Genomic DNA, 19,737 nt, shown 5'->3' on the forward strand with positions numbered 1-19,737 from the left:
TTGACACTGACCCCTCACTCCCCAGCTCTCCTGGTAGGCTGTTCAGTCAGGAAATCCCCAGCCACGCACACCAAAAGGTTAAGGTGCTTTGAAGTTGCACTGTGTATGACACAGCTAGTTACTGTTGCTCTGCAGTGGAAAGTTTTGGCAAACTAGAAGAGACTGTTTTTCTGTCTCTTGCACAGTGCCAAAATAGCAGCAACAAATATATAATAGGATGGAGCAGGTGGATGAAATCGGCATGCCCTTTGGGTTAACACCACTGGTGCATCAGGAAATGGCCTCCTACCTGCCCCTTGTGGGCTGCTTCAAGATCCAGAGGAATAAGGAGGGAACTGTGTTTCCTCAGAGTGCCGGGGCTGCAAGCCTGCCTGGATGTTATGTGGGCTGCACAAAGGGAAAGGCTCCTGTGCCCCCTGCCTCACTGTGCATCTGTGTAAGGACCAGGCTGAACTTGGTCCTCAAACTAAACAAGAATTAGTATGCATGGGAGAGTAAGTTACATGGTGGTAACTGGGTCCGAGCCTACCTCTGAGAATATCTGCACTGGGGTAACTTAAGTGCCAAGGGAGCTGGGACAAGTTGTTACCTGCAACAGCTTAGACACACTTTGATTCACCCGGATTGTTGCCTATGAATCAATTAATAGTGGGTGCAATTTTCAGGAGTGCCTGAGGAGCACAAGTCCCACTGAAGGACCCTGGGAATTTTGCTCCTGAGTCACTTAGGTGCTTTTGAAAATTCCATTGTTCAAGACCCTCCTTCCCTCCACAAAGACAAATAGTCACCTTGGGAGACAATGAAAGTGTCAGTGTTTAAAAGCTTCCTCTCTTTAACAGGGCCAGATTTATCCCTGTTGTAACTCCCAGGGACTTCAGTGGTGGAATGGTTTTGTCCCATAGATCATAGGGGACATCAGGGTGGAATGAGCGTACAGAAGCCCAAGTGGGAGAGGTGAAGTGGAGGGGAAGAGGGTCTTGTACCAGCCGTGTGCCAGATCATGCTTTGCTGTGTTTTAACAGGTCATGGAGAACACCTTTTCCCAAAAGGAAACTGTCATCAGCACCCTGTACAGCAGTTTAAACCGAGCCATCCTGTATTGTCTGTCCAGGCCGCAGCAATCACTGCCTGAACAGCTGAGTCTCCGGAACACCCTCCACACCCTGCAGGAGCAATGGGACATCATCTTTGCAACTTACAACTCAAATATTAGTTTCACCATCTGCCTTATGCACTGTCTGTGTCAGCTGAGCTCTGGGAGGTACATGCACTGCGCTCGGTGTGACTTCTGATTAACTTTCTCTCCTGATGTTTATTGCAGTGGGCGGTGCACACAGAATAGGAAAGATTTCACATGCTCTTTCAAGGTCATGGTGCCAAATGTTCTGAACTGTGGAAGTTGAGAGCACTCAGTGCCTCGCAGGATCTGGGATTTAGGATGTACTACATCCTAACAAATTACTGGCCCAATCTAATAGTCTGGTGCTACATGTGTAATTGCTTGCATGGGCCCACGGGTCCTTACTGATTTGCTCCCATTAAGATTACTAAATTGAGTTGCATGGGAACATGGGGTTTTTTTCCCTCATGAAAGCTTTTGACAAAAACGTAAAACGCATTTCTTAATTTCAGTTTCAACAAGACGAAAAAATATTTTAAAATGTCAATATTTTTATGAGAACCTGAAAGTGTTCAGTTGAAAATGGCATGTTTTTGTGAAAAATTCTGTGTAGTCAAAAAACTGTTTTCCTAAAAAAAAAAAAAAAACCAACACAATTCGATGGAACAACTTCTACCAGTTATATTGCTAAGGTGTTGTCTAAAAACTATATACAATAGTATGTATAATGAGAAGCATCGGGTATTAGCAATGGAACTCTTGATTTCCATTTGTTATTTTGAAAAGTGATTGGGTAAACCTCCAGAAAAACACCCAACGGATCTGAATTTTATCTGACCCGTCTAAAAACTCTGATGGCTCAGAACTTGGTCTAGGTATCTCACAAGAATAAGCTTTCCTATGGTGTGTTGGCACTGCCCCTTCCAGCTGAGGCCAGAACATGCAATTACAGAGACTAGACCTGGGCCCAGTCTGAAAGTATGTCTCTAGACTTCAAATATCCCTCCAAACCTAGGGATGGTTTTTTTTGTGGGCATGGTCCTGCGCCCATTGAATTCACTGGGAGTCTTGTCATTGGTTTCAATGGGTGCAGGATCAGACTCTGTGTGAGAAGGTTATGGGATGGCTGACTAGTGTTGGTGCGCGTTTTGAAGTTGTCAGGGAATGTTTTGTTGCAGGGCAGATCGGGTTCATTGGGAGCTGATCTGTGAGGATTTTTCTCTGGTGTGCGGAAAACTAGCAGTAGGCATTGTTGGTGTAATCGTTGTGTGTGATTTCCGCAGTGTTCACTGTTTGGGTGTTTCTGGTAACAGCACGTCATCTTTTGTAACATGGGTAGCAACTTTCACTATAAGCTAATGAACAGCTTTGGGGGGGAATATGCGTAGGGGCCAGCTACAACATTCAGATTCAAGGCCACTTCAGAGGTAATTGGGGTAGGCTCATAGCTAGCAGAGAGAAACGTGCAAATGAAAAGCAGATCATTTCTGAACCTTCTGTTGACGACGACAACAACACAAAAGAGCATATGTGGATGTCACTTGTATCTGGGAAAAGTCATGGCTGGTTCCTATTTCATCCAAATGGCTTTGTTCGTCCCTGATTATTATGTCTTGTGCTTGGATTCTGGGGTTTTCTGCTGCTACATGAAATTCTCCAGAAAGCAAAAATGAAGGTGGGGGGGGGGCGGAAATCATTACTGAGTATGATCTCTGTAAAGGAGACAGGCAAGGCTGTGTCTGTCCCCGCAGAACAAAAAGAAGGAATTCTAGGAATAACAGAGAAATTAAACAGGGCTCCTCTTTAATTTCTATACACTGTAAAACTTGGCACTACTACAGCACCCTACCCCTGAGCATCTCAAAGCACATTTACAGTGGTGACAATGCATTGCCACTCCATGTGACAGGTGAGGAATCTGCACAGAGATGTAAAGTGATTTGCTCCAGGTCATACAGTGAGTCGTTGTCCTGACTCATCCCTCGCTCTGACCATTAGATCACGGTGCTTCTTGTGAACTGCAGAAAAGCAGAATACTGCAGTGGTTGCATCCTCAAGAATTCTGCACACAGAAGGGGGCCTCAGGAGGTGTGGATGGAATTTAAAGGCACCACACCAACAGCCGGATGAAAAGAAATACTCCCCCCCACCCCCAACATACTGTGAACATGAGTTTCTCACTGCTGCAGGATAATATTGAAGCAAATTATTTAGTAGGCAAAACAGGATTAGATAGCTGAGGAATTGGTGAAAGCTCCTGAGGGCAAACAGGGACTACCCTGTAGACTGTATAACAGATTCTTTAACTGCTACTGTGAATTGGATTTTTATGAGCATTTTTATGCATCTGCTGTGCATTCCCAGCAATGGTCAGATTACGATCGGCCTCTGCTGATGAGAAAAACAGCTGCAGTTGCATGAGCTTGGGTTGATTTTATTGGGATTGACCTACCAGCTCCTCACCAGATGGGAGTCTGGAAATCGTTTCTCCTCATGATATAATACTACTGTTCAGATGCATTACATGTGCATTTAGGTGGCCGTTCTCTGGGAGCATCTGTTACTGGTTAATTTTGGAGACTGAGGACTCAGATGGACCATTCTGCTCCAGCATGGCAGTTCCTGTGCTGCTAGATTTAAAGCAAAGAAAGCCAATGCATGAGTCTTTTGAAGCATCTCTGAGTTCATTGCTATTATTACTGCTTCTTGGACACCGGGGATGAAGTCCTGACTCTGTTGAAATCAAAGGGAGTTTTGCTGATGACTTCAGCAGTGCTAGGATCCCCCCCTCCAGCATGTTGACTTTTCTCACAGGTGATATACCCAAGGAATTTTTACTAACTTTAGTTGCAGAGTAACTTTAGAGTCTTTTTGGCAAAAGAAGCAAGTGCTTGGCATTTCTTTATTCATCAGCATGGTGCTAGAACTAGTTACTTTCTGTGCTCTGTAGAGGTTTAGGAATCCATTTAATGTATCCTAGCTAAACTGAATCCAGTGAAACAATAGAACATTTGAGGTGGGCCACTTTTCCACATGGCTTTTTCAGATCTGTTTTTGTTCTTATTCCAATTTAATAATTCCTAGACAAAAACGGTTAAGGTTGAGAGTATGTAGCAGTAACGTAAAGGTAAAAAACATTATAACAACACTGCAATTATCCTAAAACCAGGCACGACAAACCAAGGAAATTTGGGGTTACTGTTACCTTCGCATCTTTGGATTACTTTTAAGTGTAAGAAATGCCCATGTAAGGTACTGTGACAGGGTCGGGCCAGATGGCTACAGGAGAGTAATAGAAGGCAGATATATTAGCCCCAGGTTAAGTAGGTCCCTTTTCCCTGGGTAAGGTAACAGGGAAAGTTCCAGAACAATCAGGAACCTTCTGGAGACAATTAAGACAGACAGGCTGATTAGAACACCTGCAGCCAATCAAGAAGCTGCTAGAATCAATTAAGGCAGGCTAATCAGGGCACCTGGGTTTTAAAAAGGAGCTCACTTCAGTTTGTGGTGTGTGTGTGAGGAGCTGGGAGCAAGAGGCACTAGGAGCTGAGAGTGAGAACGCGAACTGTTGGAGGACTGAGGTGTACAAGCATTATCAGACACCAGGAGGAAGGTCCTATGGTGAGGATAAAGAAGGTGTTGGGAGGAGGCCATGGGGAAGTAGCCCAGGGAGTTGTAGCTGTTGCACAGCTGTTCCAGGAGGCACTCTAGACAGCTGCATTCCACAGGGCCCTGGGCTGGAACCCGGAGTAGAGGGCGGGCCCGGGTTCCCCCCAAACCTCCCAACTCCTGATCAGACACAGGAGGAGTCGACCTGGACTGTGGGTTCAGAAAAACGGCCAAGCTGAGGGCTGCTGTGAAGCTCCAAGATGAGAAAATCCACCCATAAGCACAAGACCCACCAAGGTAGAGGAAGAACTTTGTCACAGTTCCATAACAGACTTAACTCTGCCCTGTAGTGACGCCATCCAATAACATACCACTATGATTAGGGCATTGTAGTGTTTGTGGACCCACATTAAATTAAACTGATTTTTAGACACGGATCAGATTTTTTCCCCATTATTCTTCTGTTTATGGCATCACTACAGGGCAGAGTTAAGGTTGTTCATATGCTGTCCTTTTCTTACCTTACCATGGTTGGATTTCTTTTAACTGTCACCTTACCTCTGAATTTCCTGCCTCCTGCTACCCCATACTGTGGTAAACTCACTCCAAAAAAAGGTTTAAGAACATAAGAACCGTCATACTGGGTCAAACCAAAGGTCCATCTAGCCCAGTATCCGGTCTTCCAATGGTGGCCAATGCCAGGTGCCCCAGAGGGAATGAACAGAACAGGTAATCATCAAGTGATCCATCCCCTGTTGCCCATTCCCAGCTTCTGGCAAACAGAAGCTAGGGACACCATCCCTGCCCATCCTGGCTAATAGCCATTGATGGACCTATCCTCCATGGACTTATCTAGTTCTTTTTTGAACCCAAAGGCTTGTTTGTTACGGGTCTCAACGCTTTTGGTGGTAGCACCATCATTACTATTGTCAGCCACGTTCACTAGGTCTTTGCTATGGATCAACCAAGAGCAGGGACCCATTATGCTAGGTGCTGTACAGACACAGAGCAGTAGACAGTCCCTGCCACGAAGAGCTGACAGTCTAAATAGACAGAACAGATGAAGGGTGGGGGAAAGGGGTATATAGCTCGCAAGAGAGAGCCATCAGTGTGATGGTGGCAAACACTATTGGGCCTTTATCAGTCATCAGAAGCTCAATTGTGGCTCTGTAGTGATTTTGCCTCATACCTTAAGTACAGGAGGGGAGGCAATGTGGCCTAATGGGTAGAGCACTGGACTGGGACTTTGGAGATCTGGGCTCTATTCCCAGCTTAGCCATTGGCATGCTAGGTGATGTTGGTCCAATCACTGTGCCTCTGTGTGCCTCAGTTTCCCCATCTGTAAAATGAGACTAATGTTACTGACCTCCTTTTTAAAGTACTTTGAGAACTACAAATGAAAAATGCTGTGGGCTCTGATTATTGTAGGTATAGAGGGTGGGGAATATTGGCTTTTGAGTAAATAAAACATAAGAGGTTAGGTGGAAATCCCTGGAGTGTGCAGTGTTTGTTTTCTTCACATTGATGGGATGCTGAAAGGGTCTGGGTTTCTCATGCTGCCTGTTGTTCTGTTTGCTCCAGCTATCCAGAAGGGTTTGGCGTGGATGCAAAACCAACAGTAGCTTCCTATCGCCAAATTTTCCTGGCCCCAAGTGAAGAGGAGAAGGGAAGAGGGGACAGTCACGCTGCTGCGGGCGATGGTAATGTATGACCCAAGGAATTCACTGTCCCCAGAGGAGCATGACAAGGAGTGGGTCTAAAGGGACCTTTCAAGCAACTTTGACGAGTGCTTGGAAATAGGAAAGACAAGGTGTCTCTCTAATACCTTGGGATCAGCACAGCTACAGCAACACTGCATACAACAATGGAAATAAGACGATATTTTGCTATGTAACAGCTACCTCAGAGACCAGAGGGAACTGTGATGTGGTGGTCAGAGAATGATAGTAGGAGTTAGTATCTCCACAATCCTAGTTCCAGTTCTGATCCTGAGATCTGCTGTGATGCTGGGCAGTCTTACAGTGCCTCAGTTTTCCCATCTGTGAAATGGGTACAGTAAGCCTTCTATAGTACACAAACCCCTGTGAGGATTGGTGGTGCCACAAATGCTTTCACTTTGCAGGAACAATGGCAGCTGACAGCAGGAGGCTCAGATATACCAATTATAATTAAAAGCTTCATTTCCCAGCGCAGCTCCTTCCCCCTACACCGGTGCTGGGAGAGGGGTGACTCTGCTCCGTGGGCTGCTGCGCTGAACTGGGCATTTGAAGCAGCTTTTCTGTGCAATTTACTTTACTTTAAAAGGCTCCCTGTTCTGAGAGAGCTGCCACTCTCGTTCTGCTCAGCACAGCAGCCCCCGGAGCCTCCCCCGGCGAGTTGCCCCTCTCCCAGGACAGGGGCGAGAAAGGGCCTGTGCTGGGAAATGAAGCTTTTAATTAAAATTGACATTTCTGAGCCTCCCGCTGTCAGTTGCCGTTGTTCCTGCAAAGTGACAGCATTTGTAGCACCAGCAGTCTGGCAGCCCAGCCAACTGGGAGAGCAGGACACTCGGCAATTTCTACCTTGGTCTAACACTTGTTAAATATCAGGAAATTTCACAAGGGGTATTTTAGCTCACTGACTCCGCTTCTCTTTAAGGCGGTGTAAGCTATCTCTGCTCTCCACAGAGCACTCACATCAGAGGTTATTGTCCAAAAGTATACCCCCACACACACACCCTTTTGAGGTATCCTGTTATTTTTAGATAACCACAAACATAAATCCTAGCCTGACTTTCCTTTAGAGCTGGCTATTTCTAGGATTTTTCCCAGCTGAACTATTTAACCCTCCCCTGAGTTCTCCTTTGCCTTAGAGAGAGGCTCAATTTTTTATACTCCTGCTGTGATCTAATTGGTCTGGTTTCCAGAGTGAGTCAGCAAAATAGCTCTGCATCTCCATGTAGAATAGCCAGTCACAATGGCCACAACAGTTTTACAGTCCCTGATGCGTGGCTCACATCCTGCCAGGATTTCTATTGACGCTGTCTCAAGGATTAAAAAATGTCCTATACATGCTTTAAACCTTATATTTCAAATGTTAAGTGTCCATAGACAGCTGATCAGGTGCTTATCCAGAGCAATGCATGATCGAATCAGCTGTTACTCCCACTGGTATTTTGGGGGTTGGATATGGAGGAAGAAAGGTCCTATTGATTTTCCACAAGGGAGTTGGTAGTGAAGCTAAGAGGCACAAAATGGTGATAATCTAGAGTAACTCCAGTGGCTTCAATAGAGTCACTTCAGATTGGCACCAGTATAACAGAGAGGCACTTTTGGCTCCTACGCTGCTGACTTCACATTCTCAAACAGAAGGTCATTCCTCATTGACAACTCTTTGGTTTCTAGTTCAGCAAGAGATTCTGAAAACAGTCGAAGTCACCTGGAAGCAGCTCATTTCTCAGAGGCGGCAGGCCCTGGAGGACACCTACAAGATAGATCTCTCTGTGAAGCCGGGAGACAGAGAGAAGGAAGTGAAGATAGCCGAGATCACTCCTCTGTGGGAAGAGACGATGACAAAGGCTTGGCAGCACTTCATAGGTCTCTGTTCTTTAATGGAGCACTTACCTCAGTGAGCAAAGGCATTGCAGGAAGCATCCCGATTAATGGAAGGATGCTGACGCCTCAGTTATAGTCTCCCATTGCACATCATAGGCCAGATACCTTGGGTCCTCACTCTGTGTTTTCTCAGTCCAACTCCAGAGTTAGAAGGAGGGATTCTGTCCCACATGCATCCCCTTTACACTGCTCTGGTGATGTACAGGCATTGGCTTGGTGCCACAAGGAGTTGGAAGAGGATTCCCCTAGTGCAATCACACAGCATAGGGCTCCTCAGAAATGGCCATGCCAGGGCAGCATATACCACTGCAGTGATTCTGAGCTACTCCAGATTAAAGAGCAGCGGTTGGGAAGCTGCTGTGCATTAGAGCACCCCCAGGGCTGCTCTAATTTATGCCGGGGCCATTTTGGCCCCCTGAAGCAGCCCACAATCCCAAAGGCACAAAGCCACCATTGCTTCCCATCTCCAGGGGATCTTACATCCCCAGGAATAAGTACCAGACTGAATATAACCTGAGTAAGGGCTGAGTAGAGCCCCATACAAATCTCACCCACAGACATTTGGAGATAAGCAGAGTGAGCTTCTCTGCAGATGAATTACCCCGTGATTCCTGACATTCGCTTCAGTATTTGAAAAGCTGAGAAGCTCTTGTAAGGGTTTTCCTGATGGTGCTTCCCATCTCTGCAGAGGGCGACACTTGGAGATGTTGGGTTAATTTGCCTCCAGTGTCTTCTCTTGAGGTCAATGAGTTTACGCCTGGAGTACATTGGACCCCATTAGTTTTGTTAGAAATAAAGTAGTACAGGTGGGTTGGTGGGGATGAGGTGGGGCTTACCCTAACCAAGCTTATGGAGATACTAAAATAGGGCTTTGTAGTAGAAGCTGGTTGCAACCATGTTTGGCCACAGAATTGTACAGCGTGTGGTCTGAGGTAGTACATGGTCCATCGGCTACAGGGCCTGAGAAGCACATGCTGATGAGTGAGTGAGATAGCACAGAGATAAAGCATGTGGAGTTTGCACCATGGTACTGGGTCATGTCCCATGCAGATGCCAGCCTGCCACTCATGCTCAAGACCTGGGTCCACTTTTCCTTCCTAAGCATTTTATTTTCTGGTCTACAGCATCTGAGAAGAAGACTCTCCAAAGTAAAGCAATGCCAGCCCAGTCCCAGAGCAAGTCCAGTTCCTGGAGCGAAAGCTTGTCTTCGGCTATGAGGTTGATGCCTGGCAAGAATGTAAAGGAAACAGTGTGCAAATCTGAGGTAATTTCTATTTCCCTATTATTAGCCTACATCTCACTCTCGGAAGCTTAGGGGGATGGATGGCTGGGTTCAGGAGGCATCAGCTAAGATTGCCTGGGGTGTTCTCATAAGAATCACGTTAGTAATTATATAATTATAGGGATAAGTATAGTAGTAATTATAGGCATCTGCATTAAGCTTCCATTCATAGATGTTCAGGCTAGAAATGACCATCATGATGATCTTGTCTGATCTCCTGCATAGAAGAGGCCAGAGAACCTCACCCAGCTTTAAGCCCAGGTCTTGTAGTTGACCTCTAGGCTCTCCTTTCATCTCAGGCTTGGTTCCAATCTTGTTTGTTGGTAACATCTCTTTATTAAAAGGCTTTTAATCAAGTAAGGCTCTCATTTAGCAAGACACTTAATTGCATGCCTAAATTTAAACCTTTGATTAGTCCCAGTGGGTTTAAAGTTAGGTGTGTGCTTACACACCTTGCTGCATGGAGGCCTAATTGCAGAAAATAAGAATAGAACATTGCACTCTCCCACTGACGAGAGGGGTGAGGCATTCCCAGGTGTTGCTGCTACTTCTGGTTTAGATCACTATGTGGACCCCATCTCTCTTGACGTGGTACAGGGGGCCCCATCAGCTGCCTCCATGGCACTATCCTCTCCTCCTCTGCCCACGCTGGAGGCCCCTCCTTGGGGACTAGGCAGGCTGGGAGGAGGAGTGTGTATACCAGGCATGGGACCAGAGGGGATGCATGTCACTACCCCACCAGCTCCACAGCTGTTCTCAGGGAAAGACAAGGACAGCCAGACTGTCCATGCAGCTGCCCAAGAGGAGTGAGTCTGGATTAGCTGGGATCGGACCATGTTAGCAGAGCACTCCTATCCTCTCTGGCTGGGAAGCAATAATGGGGTCATGGCTCCCTCCAAGCACCTAGCGGACACTTGTCCATATCACCAGTAAAGAGCACAGGTTAGTGGCTGTTAGCTGTTAGCAAACACTTCTTAAATAGCCCCTGGCATAGAGTGACGGAGGATGCTGCAGGGCAGGGTGCAGTGCATTGGGAGGGTATCCTGGGCAATGCGTTCCAGCCCCTAGGATCCTGGATTTAATCCACTGGTGAGTGTGTTATCGGTCTCTACCCTCCCTTGCTGATTGGCAGAGGAGATGGCTCTGTTACAGCCCCAGCTGGGGTGCCTGGCCAGGCTCCTTACATCAAGCTGCACCACCCCATGCTTTTATCTGTGTAGGGTCCCCAGTTCAGTCCCCACTGTGTCAGCCAAGATGGCGGCCCTCATATAACCACAGTACTCACCAAGGTTTCTCTGAATAACATCCTACTCATTGCTTCAGATCTCTTTGTTGGTTACAGAGCGAGCAACTTCTTCCCAGGTACACATGTAGCCTGTGATGTCATGCTGCCAGAGCACCGACTATTTGCCCTGGGGTCTGTTTAATTATTTTTTAAAATTAATTTTGATTATTACAGCTGATTACACCTCAGTGAGCAATGTAATTGATATTTGTTAATGTATCCCAAGGAACATTTTGTACAACATGCTTTTTGCTGTTGAAGGTTAAAGACTCCGTTATTGGTTTTTCCCTAAATATGCCCACATCATTAGTTCCTCCAGTGAAAAGGTTGCCATCTGGAAAAGGCAGCATGGAGACATTATTCAGGCACAAGTGCATGAAATTGGTGTTTCTGCATCTTCTGTCTTTCTTCTGCAAGGGAGAGGCTTGTAATTAAAGGAGCTGGGTTGGAGGAAACATTACTCATTCGGTGTTATTCCTTATCATGTCAGCGACTGACAGCTCTGCAGCGCTGACAAATTGTTCCTCGCACTGAGACACAAAATGACAGTTCCAAATGTTCTTCTCCCTCCAACTTCTCTTTGCGAGAGTTAACAGCACTTTTCAGCCAGACCTACTTGAGAAGCGGGAAAATGGATCTCCAAGCTTCTCTGCAGCCTGCAACAGTCCCTCTATACAGGATCCATTCATAGAGTATATGGGGGAATCTTCAGAAGTGCCTAAGTGAGTTAGAAACTGAGATCACATTGGCAATCATTGTGCTCCCAACTCACTTAGGTGCTTTTGGCAATCTCACCCCGTTGAGCTCATTGGCAAAGTTCCCTTTGACTTCAGCAGATGGAACCCATGGTTTAGTTGCAGATATAACATAACTCATGTGGCCAGACCCATCTCTACCTTTTTCAGTGGCACTGCTCACATGAGTAAGGTGGGCAGGAGTTGGCCTTTGGTCAGGAGGGCTGCTGCTTTGGTACAGTTCCCAGAACTGGTTTAGCTAAATATTAATGAATGGGAATACCTGCTGCCAAGTTGGGACTGTATGGAAATGATACTTAGTGGGCAGCATACTGGCAGTGCCTAGGGTTACGTGGAATTGAACTTGGTATCAAATTTTGACCTCTGCTCTTTTCTCCTTATTGCCAAATAAAGTCTATGGAGAAGGAAAAAGGGGGATGACATGTAGGGATTCTCACTTGTTAGTTGTCCTTGCATTTGTTTTCAGTGCTATATTGTGCATAGTGTTATGTCTTTTCATGCTGCTTGAAAAGCTCAGATTCTTCTCTTAATCAGGAGAGCTAATTGGTCAGGATGTCAGGTCTCCACCCAGGGGGTCTGAATCAAGAAGATTACATTCTATTTATGAAGGGGAAATAAAGCATGAGATCAAACTCTCCATATTCCAAGCCTATTGTTAATGAACCTGTCAGTCTCGTATGTGCTACCTGTGGCCAATGTTTTCAAATTTAGGGCCTTTTCTTTTTAAATGGCCACCTAAAGTTATGCTTTGAAATCCACATTTAGACACTAAATAAAAGTGACCTAGTTTCAGAGGGTGCTGAGTACTTGCAACGTCTCATTAATTTTAGTGGCTGCTGGGGGTGCTTAGCAGCTGTGAAAACCAGGCTGTTTTTATGTAGGTGGCTACTTTTAGGCACCTCAGTTTGACAATGTTGGTCATAAACTTTATCTTTTCTTATCTTTCTTCAAAGACTCTGGTTGTTCCAAGATGTGCTGTAAAGGGATTGTCCTTCATGTATTGTCCTGTCTTTCTTGGGGAAAAATCTTAGAACAACCAACTCTACCCCAAGCGCTTTTGACCTTGAAAAGGGGTAAGGGCCAGGGAGTCCATGGAGCCCCGTTGGTTTTATGTGGAAGCCACTCAGGTACTGTGGTGAGGGGTGGTGGTATGAAACCCTATGGTAAGATAAGATAAAAAATGTAGGACCACTGGTTAAATAGTAGGGGAAAAAACCTTAAAATCCAAACATCCTAGGGCCAAGTACAAAATTCCTGCTTCTTTTTACTCAGGGCTAAGTCCTGTGGACCCTAATTGAGCAAAAGTCCTGTTGGAATCAAGGGGAAATTTCCCTGAGTCAGTAAAAACTTAGTGAGGCCCTCAGGATTTACCTCACAGAAACCACAGATGAAAGGGATCTGGTTGGGTTATTAAATCCATTCCTCTGCTCCCCAGAATGTAGCTAATAGAAGGTGGAGAAGTACCCGTCTTTGATGTGATAAAAATACATTTCTAATAGCTTTTTTTTTTCCAAATTGTTGGTCATAAAGTAATCCTAATCCATTGAGCTGTGCTGATTTACACCAGCTGGCTCGCCATTCCTGCTGCACCTTTCACCCCAGGATCTCAGTGCTTTACAAACAATGAATCAACCCCCCGTTTCCACTGCCCGGCTGTTCATCAGTGGGTACTGTAATGGACAGAGAGGCTAAGCAACTCTCCTAAAGGCTGGGTGGGCTCTCTCATTCATGCCCCAGCTCTGTCCACTAGCCACCCCCCGCTCCTGTGCATTTGTTGCAGAACGTGTGCAGGGTTAAAGAAGAGTTTGCAAAGCCAATTGATGGCGTTTGTGGGAGGAGGGAGAGAAGGAGCACAGTCTGGTAATTGCTCCATTTTTCCTACTTGGAAGCCTGAATAACCATGCAGGAGCCACAGGAGCGCTGTGCCAAGCCATGCGATTCTTTGAGATCTGTCAGCTGGCAGAGGGGGAAGGATTTTCCCATGTCTAGCTCCATTCCTGCCTTTCAGAGCCATCTCAGAGGGGAGTGTAGGATGAGAGCTTATCTGCCGCGAGGGCTCTCGTGCTTGGTCCTGCAGGGTTCTGATCTGCCAGCCAGTCTGTTGACCCTCAGCACATCTGCTTGCGCAGGATTTTGGTGTTGGGGGAAGGAGTATTAGGATTATATTTAGATTTGATTTTAGGGTTAATGTTGGTTGATTAATTTTGTTTGGCTCCTTTAACAGAGACAATTGTAATGGGTTCCTTATTCTTTTTCTAGTTCAGTGTGTATGTTCTTTTTTTCCCCTCCAAGGCACAGATGCCTTGAGGGGCTGGGGAAAAATAAATCTTTTAAACTCTGAACTGCAGAATAAAAAGCTTAAGCTGAGCCCGGGCTACTTACGCTGCGAGAGCAGAAACAGCAGACTAGCTTTTTAGTCATTTTTTAGTCTCTTCCACAGGAAGGTGCAAAATTGCATTGGCAGATGGACGTAGCACACCCAAACTGCATCTGTAGAGAGGGCCAGATTGTGCCTCGGCCATTGTGGGAGCTTGAGGTGAACAGAGGGTGCAAAGAGTCTTCACTCATCTTGGACTCTTGTGTATGCGGCCAGGCACAGTACTGCTTCTTGGGGGGTGTCTAGTACTGAAGTCACGTCAGCAAGTGGAGCAGAAGCAGCACAGTGGGGAGCCTGTCTCTGGCATGCTGGGAGCAGCCAGTAGAGTGTGCCGCCCCTCCTCAGACCTCTTTTGTGGCTGTGTGGTCAATGACCCAGCACCCCTCAATCTGACTGCTAGATCCTAGCATTCAATAGAATGTAATCAGCACTTGCATTAAACCCACAAGCAGCGGAGGCAGGGCAGGGTTGTGACTAGGGTGACCAGACAGCAAGCGTGAAAAATCAGGACAGGGGGTGGGGGTTAATAGGTCCCTATATAAGAAAAAGCCCTGAATATTGGGACAGTCGCTATAAAATCGGGACATCTGGTCACCCTAGTTGTGACTGAGGGTAGAACAGGGCCCCTTGATTTCAGTGAGATTGCACTGCTGTAACTGTGGCACGTATATTCTTTATGATTCCTCTGGCTAGGTACCTACATGCCCCCATCACCACAGCCTTACAACACCCCACTAGGCAGAGGAATGTTCGTTCCATTGCACAGATGGGGAACTGAGGCACAGAAAGACCCTGGAGCTTTCCCAGGGTTACACAGTGGCAGAACCCAGCTATCCTGAATCCCAGGGATTTCTTAACCACAAGCCAGTCCTTCCTCCTCTCTGGATTGGAAATCAGGGTTGATGTTTGCACCCCACTTCCCGAACAGTGTTGGAGACACCACAGCGGAAAGAGAGCCTGCCTGTTCTGAGCAGTAAGCTATATAGGTGCTCAAGCAAGGAGATAAATACTGTTAGGGGGGGGGAGCAAGGGATTTGAACTGAAATGGAGAACCTGCTGATTTCTACAGAACATTTTAGAGGCAGAAGGAACCTGTTGATTATAGCAGCCTACAAAGCGTGTGAACTGAAGATGGGGGTAGATGAACCAAAAACACTTTAAAGCAAATATTTTTCTTACCAGTCGTTCTGTTTGGCCTTTTCTCAGTTATTTCAAACCAAACTAAAACAAGCAAACATATAATTATGAAATTTCTTTGCAAAGTGCATCATTTGTGTAACATCTTTATCTTTGTAATAGAAGGATAATTAACATAACTAATTATCTAATTAAGTTCATTAAGCATCCACCAACAGTGCACCGTGAAGTTGACATTATGTTCTACTGTCAACAAATGCTTTGATTTCTTAGGAAGTAATTAAAATGTAAATTAGCATGCCATTAAATGCACAAGGGAAGTGTGGAATTTCATATTCATTTTAAAACTGCTCATAGCAACATAACTTTTTTCCCCCTGCAATGAAAGCAGGCACTTTGCTATTAATGATGTATATTGAACAATTCCCATTATAATATTATTGTCTTGTTTGATAATTGACTCACAGCTAAATTGCACTGGCCTGTGGCAAGCTGGAGAAAATTAAAGAAACTTTAAACAAAAAAACTTTTTAGTTCCTCTCAAACAAACATATCCAAGTCACTGTGCTCAGTTATCACCTTCATATGAGGAATGTAAGGGAAATAATATAAGATCTGTGCATATTAAGAATTAATAGAGGTCGGTCTATGTATCTGTCATCGCATGGAACCAATCGCCATACTATCTTAAATATAAAGAATCTATATATCCTTTTAAAGTAACTATTTTTATGCGAAATTGGTAATGAAGGTGCCATTTATAAGCACATAAGCGTGGTTAGATAGGATCAGCCTGAGGTCTGTCTAGCCCAGTATCCTGTCTCTGACAGTGCCCAGAACCAAATGTTTCCAAGGATGGTGCAAGAACCCTACAACAGCAGATGTGAGATAACCTACCCCTCCCCCAACCAACATTGTCACATCCTGATCTCTATTAGAGAGCAGTTTTAAGCCCTCACGCAGGAAGTTTAGTATCCATTCTAATATCCTACCGTCACTAATTATGATAACTCTGGACATTCCTGTTCTCCATATAGGGATCAATCTCTGTTTGAATATTATTAAGTTTTTGGCCTCAATGACATCCTGTAGCAGTGAGTTCCACAGTTTAATCACACATCATATGAAAAAGTATTTCCTTGAATGGATATTTTCTGGGTTTTTTCCCAGAAGTATTTTCCTTTTAAACAACAGAGTATTACTGGATCAGATTTAGAGGGGCTTCAGGGTTTGAGTCTAATATTCAGAGCCAATATTCTCGTGAAGTTTTACATTCAAATGGCAGAAATCTGTGAAGATTAGACAATTTATATTTGTGTAGATATAAACAGATCCTTATTGAGATCAGGAGAGTTCTCCATGCAGGAAGAAGCTTAACAGCAAATGCTGACTACTCAAATGTGTGTGTCTAGAGATCTAGATACAAAGTTTCAGCAGAGGTGAAAGCAGATGTGTGGTGGGAAGTATTTTGCATGAGTGAGCTGGCCAGAAACTAGATAGGGAATAGGTCCAGCAGTGCAGACATGACCCTAGGAAAATGGCTGGAAATCTGCCAGATTCTCACTGATGGAGTTGTGAGGTGGAGAATTTAAATTTGCAAAACTCCAGAAGTTCCAGAGTGAATTTTTTTTGCACTTAGACACCATGGTGATAGTTGCAGCGTAAAAGCCTGAATAGAAAGTGGTGTGACTATTGGCAGAACTGCTTATATGAAATATTTTATATAAAGTTACTCTTTTTAATAGCAAGGGTGGATCTAGTGGGAAGTACAAGTATGGGAAAGCAGGAGACTTGGTTGTATTTATTGTTAGCAATGCCAAAGACTCACTCCCCCCTCTCCCCCCCCCCGCCAAGGAAGGTCAGTGTCATTATCCCCATTTTAAAGATGGAGAAACTGAGGCACAAGGTGGTTGAGTGACTTGCCCAAATTCGCACAAGAAGTCATTGTCAGAGCCAGGACTAGAGAACCCAGCTGTCCCGTTCCCCAGGCTTGTTCTCTGCCTACTAGAAGATAGCCTACGTCTACCTGTGTTAATTTCCTAGGTAATTTTTTTATTGCTGTAAAGTCAATGCTGCTTCCATGCTGTCTGCTTTTAGCTGTGCAGTATGCTCTGGAGTTCTGTCCTCTAAGGTCAAACACAGACACCATACTTCTGTTTTTTCCTCTGCAAAGCCACCCTTGTGTATGTGGTGAATTGAAATTTGGGGCTTTTTCTCACTAAGTTTGCTATTCCCCAGCTAACTGGTGATGCCAGGAATCTGTCCATGATCCTTAGGAGCAGTTGGCAGTATGCATTAGCCTCCTAGAGGGTCGAGGCACAAGGCTTACATGCAGCATTTAGCTTCTGGAGCTACAGTCTGTTGAAAAGCTAAATGAGTTTTGGCTATGTAACGTACAATCAAATCTATGCAGTGATGACAGTGCTGTGATTAATAAGAGCGTGCCAACAGCTCTCAATGACGGGGGTGTCTGCTAGTGAAAAAGAGCAACTCTCTTTTTGTGCTAAAAGAAACCATCCTTTCCTTTAACTTGACATTTGTAACCTGATGAATAATAGAATGTGCCCTTTGCTACGAACTGACCATCTGGCTTTCTCTGTCCCCGCAAGTCACTAGAAAAGAAATCTGATCGCAAGACTTAAATGTGGCTTATTGGTTAGAGCAGAGGACCGGGCGTCAGGACTTCTGCAATCTATTTCTCATGCTACCACTGATTTGCTATCTGCTTTGGGGCAAATCTCGGTGCCTCGGTTTCTCTGTCTGTAAAATGGGGAAAACTATTCATCCTTCACTGGGGTTAGACTGAGTGATAGAGCCAGTTGAGCTGTCCATGGAGGAATTCAGCCCCTTTCTTTTGCAAGTGAATTGTCCATGATACAGTCTTGGGTTTTGTATGTTTGTTACTTGTAAGGACTTTTTGATGTCCGGACTGACTTTTTGTTCTGTATCTGTACAGTGGCTAGCATAGTGGGGTTCTTGGTTCATGACTGGCTTCTAGGGGCTACGGAAATACAAGTAATAAATGATCATTATGATAATAGTCCCTGAAGCAGGCACAGAGACTGTTGAACATTGAAAGCGCACGTGTTGCATGTGTTACAAAAATCAGTGCATATGCCCCAAGTGTCTTTTTAAACTCTCCTAACTTTGAAAAAGCACAACAGTTTCCCAGTCCAGTGGAAGAAATCCCTGTGATGTAGGAACCAAGCTAAAGCTGTTTAAAAAAATCCAAGTTTTTATAATGGCCGGGGGAGAGGAGTGCATTTTTCCTTATTTCATTCTGGAAATGGCTGAAAAGTTTCTCCTCACACTTTTAAAACACAAAACTCCCAGACTGAGACCAAATGTGATGGATTTCAGCCTATAAGTAAAAGATTGAGGTGATGAATAACTGAAAATGTCCTGTTGGGAACCAAATCAGGAAAGCACTAAAGCCCTTAACATTGAAATGAGTGAGTCTAAGTTCACACTTACAGTGCTTTCCTGAATCAGGGGCCCTAGAATGGAAATGCTTATGCTACCTCAGCTGTAGCTGTCACTCTGCCTACAGTTGTTGCCTTTCCACCCACAAACCTGTCTACCACCCAGTCCAAATAGTACAACAGAACACACCCCAGTAAAATAAGTTGGTGCACACGTTTAAAAGCCAATCCATTGCTAGACACCAACCCTTCCTGTATGTATAACAGCATTACATACTTTCATACACTGATTCCTGACCCATCAAAACAATCAGTACATTGGTCCTGATCCTGCAGTGTAGTCATAGGAATGCTTCTTACTCATATGCATAGTCCCATCAACTTCAGTGATACTCCAGGAATGCCCGTTAATCATGGGAGTAATTCTGACATGGTCACACCCAAGTTTCCATGATTTCCAGTAAATCTGCCCTTGCCTGTATCTTTGGAATCATTCTCTCCTGCGATGCAATCTGTACTCACCTCTTCAATCCTGCTGAACAAAGGCCGGAATATTCTTTGCCGTTATTTCTCCAGCTCAAATCCATGTTGCTTTCCCTCAGGAAGTGCTATTCAGATCAGGGTGTGGAGAGAGAGAGTTGGTGGGCTGTGAAGTCTACAGCGAGGATCATCTTCATTTCCTCCTCCCCAACATAAAACATGTGACTGAACCGTCATAAAGCATGGAGAGGGCCTGAGTCTTCTCTATTTCCTACTGGTGTAAATCAGGAATAACTCCTTTGACGTCATCAGCGTTGCACAGGGATAAAACCCATGTAAGCGAAGAGAGAATCAGTTCAATAATCACCAGCGTGTAGCTTCATGCAGTTCTGGAAGGCACTCAGGTGGTGGTGTGATCAGAATGGTATGTGAACCCAAACAGAATGGAATAGGAGGTGGTATCCACACCTCCATATTAAAATCATACATCCAGGTGCAAACTACTACAGCTGGTGCCGATACTATTTGCGTAAACATTTCACCTAGAACTGGACAGGAATTTTCCATCCAATTTAAGCGCGTCCTCTTTAAAATCTCTAGGCATTACTTAGACATCTATGGTCTGATTGGGAAACTTTCATGTGCAAAAAAAAGAAAAGCCAAACGAGAAATGATCC

At 45.0% G+C, this 19,737-nt stretch overlaps 1 protein-coding gene across 4 annotated transcripts in view; it reads left to right on the plus strand.

Annotated features, from left to right (window-relative positions):
- WDFY4 (WDFY family member 4) overlaps window positions 1–19,737 on the plus strand; it is a 250,741-nt gene that overhangs the window by 124,664 nt on the left and 106,340 nt on the right. For all 4 annotated transcript variants that reach the window (XM_037904402.2, XM_043552372.1, XM_043552374.1 and 1 more), the window contains exons 37-40: window positions 1,023–1,261; window positions 6,311–6,429; window positions 8,113–8,304; window positions 9,447–9,586. In XM_037904402.2, coding sequence (XP_037760330.1) covers window positions 1,023–1,261; window positions 6,311–6,429; window positions 8,113–8,304; window positions 9,447–9,586 — 690 coding nt within the window. The remainder of the gene's footprint in view (window positions 1–1,022; window positions 1,262–6,310; window positions 6,430–8,112; window positions 8,305–9,446; window positions 9,587–19,737) is intronic.

Source organism: Chelonia mydas, chromosome 7 (genome assembly GCF_015237465.2).
Source record: "Chelonia mydas isolate rCheMyd1 chromosome 7, rCheMyd1.pri.v2, whole genome shotgun sequence".
Taxonomy (NCBI): Eukaryota; Metazoa; Chordata; order Testudines; family Cheloniidae; genus Chelonia; species Chelonia mydas.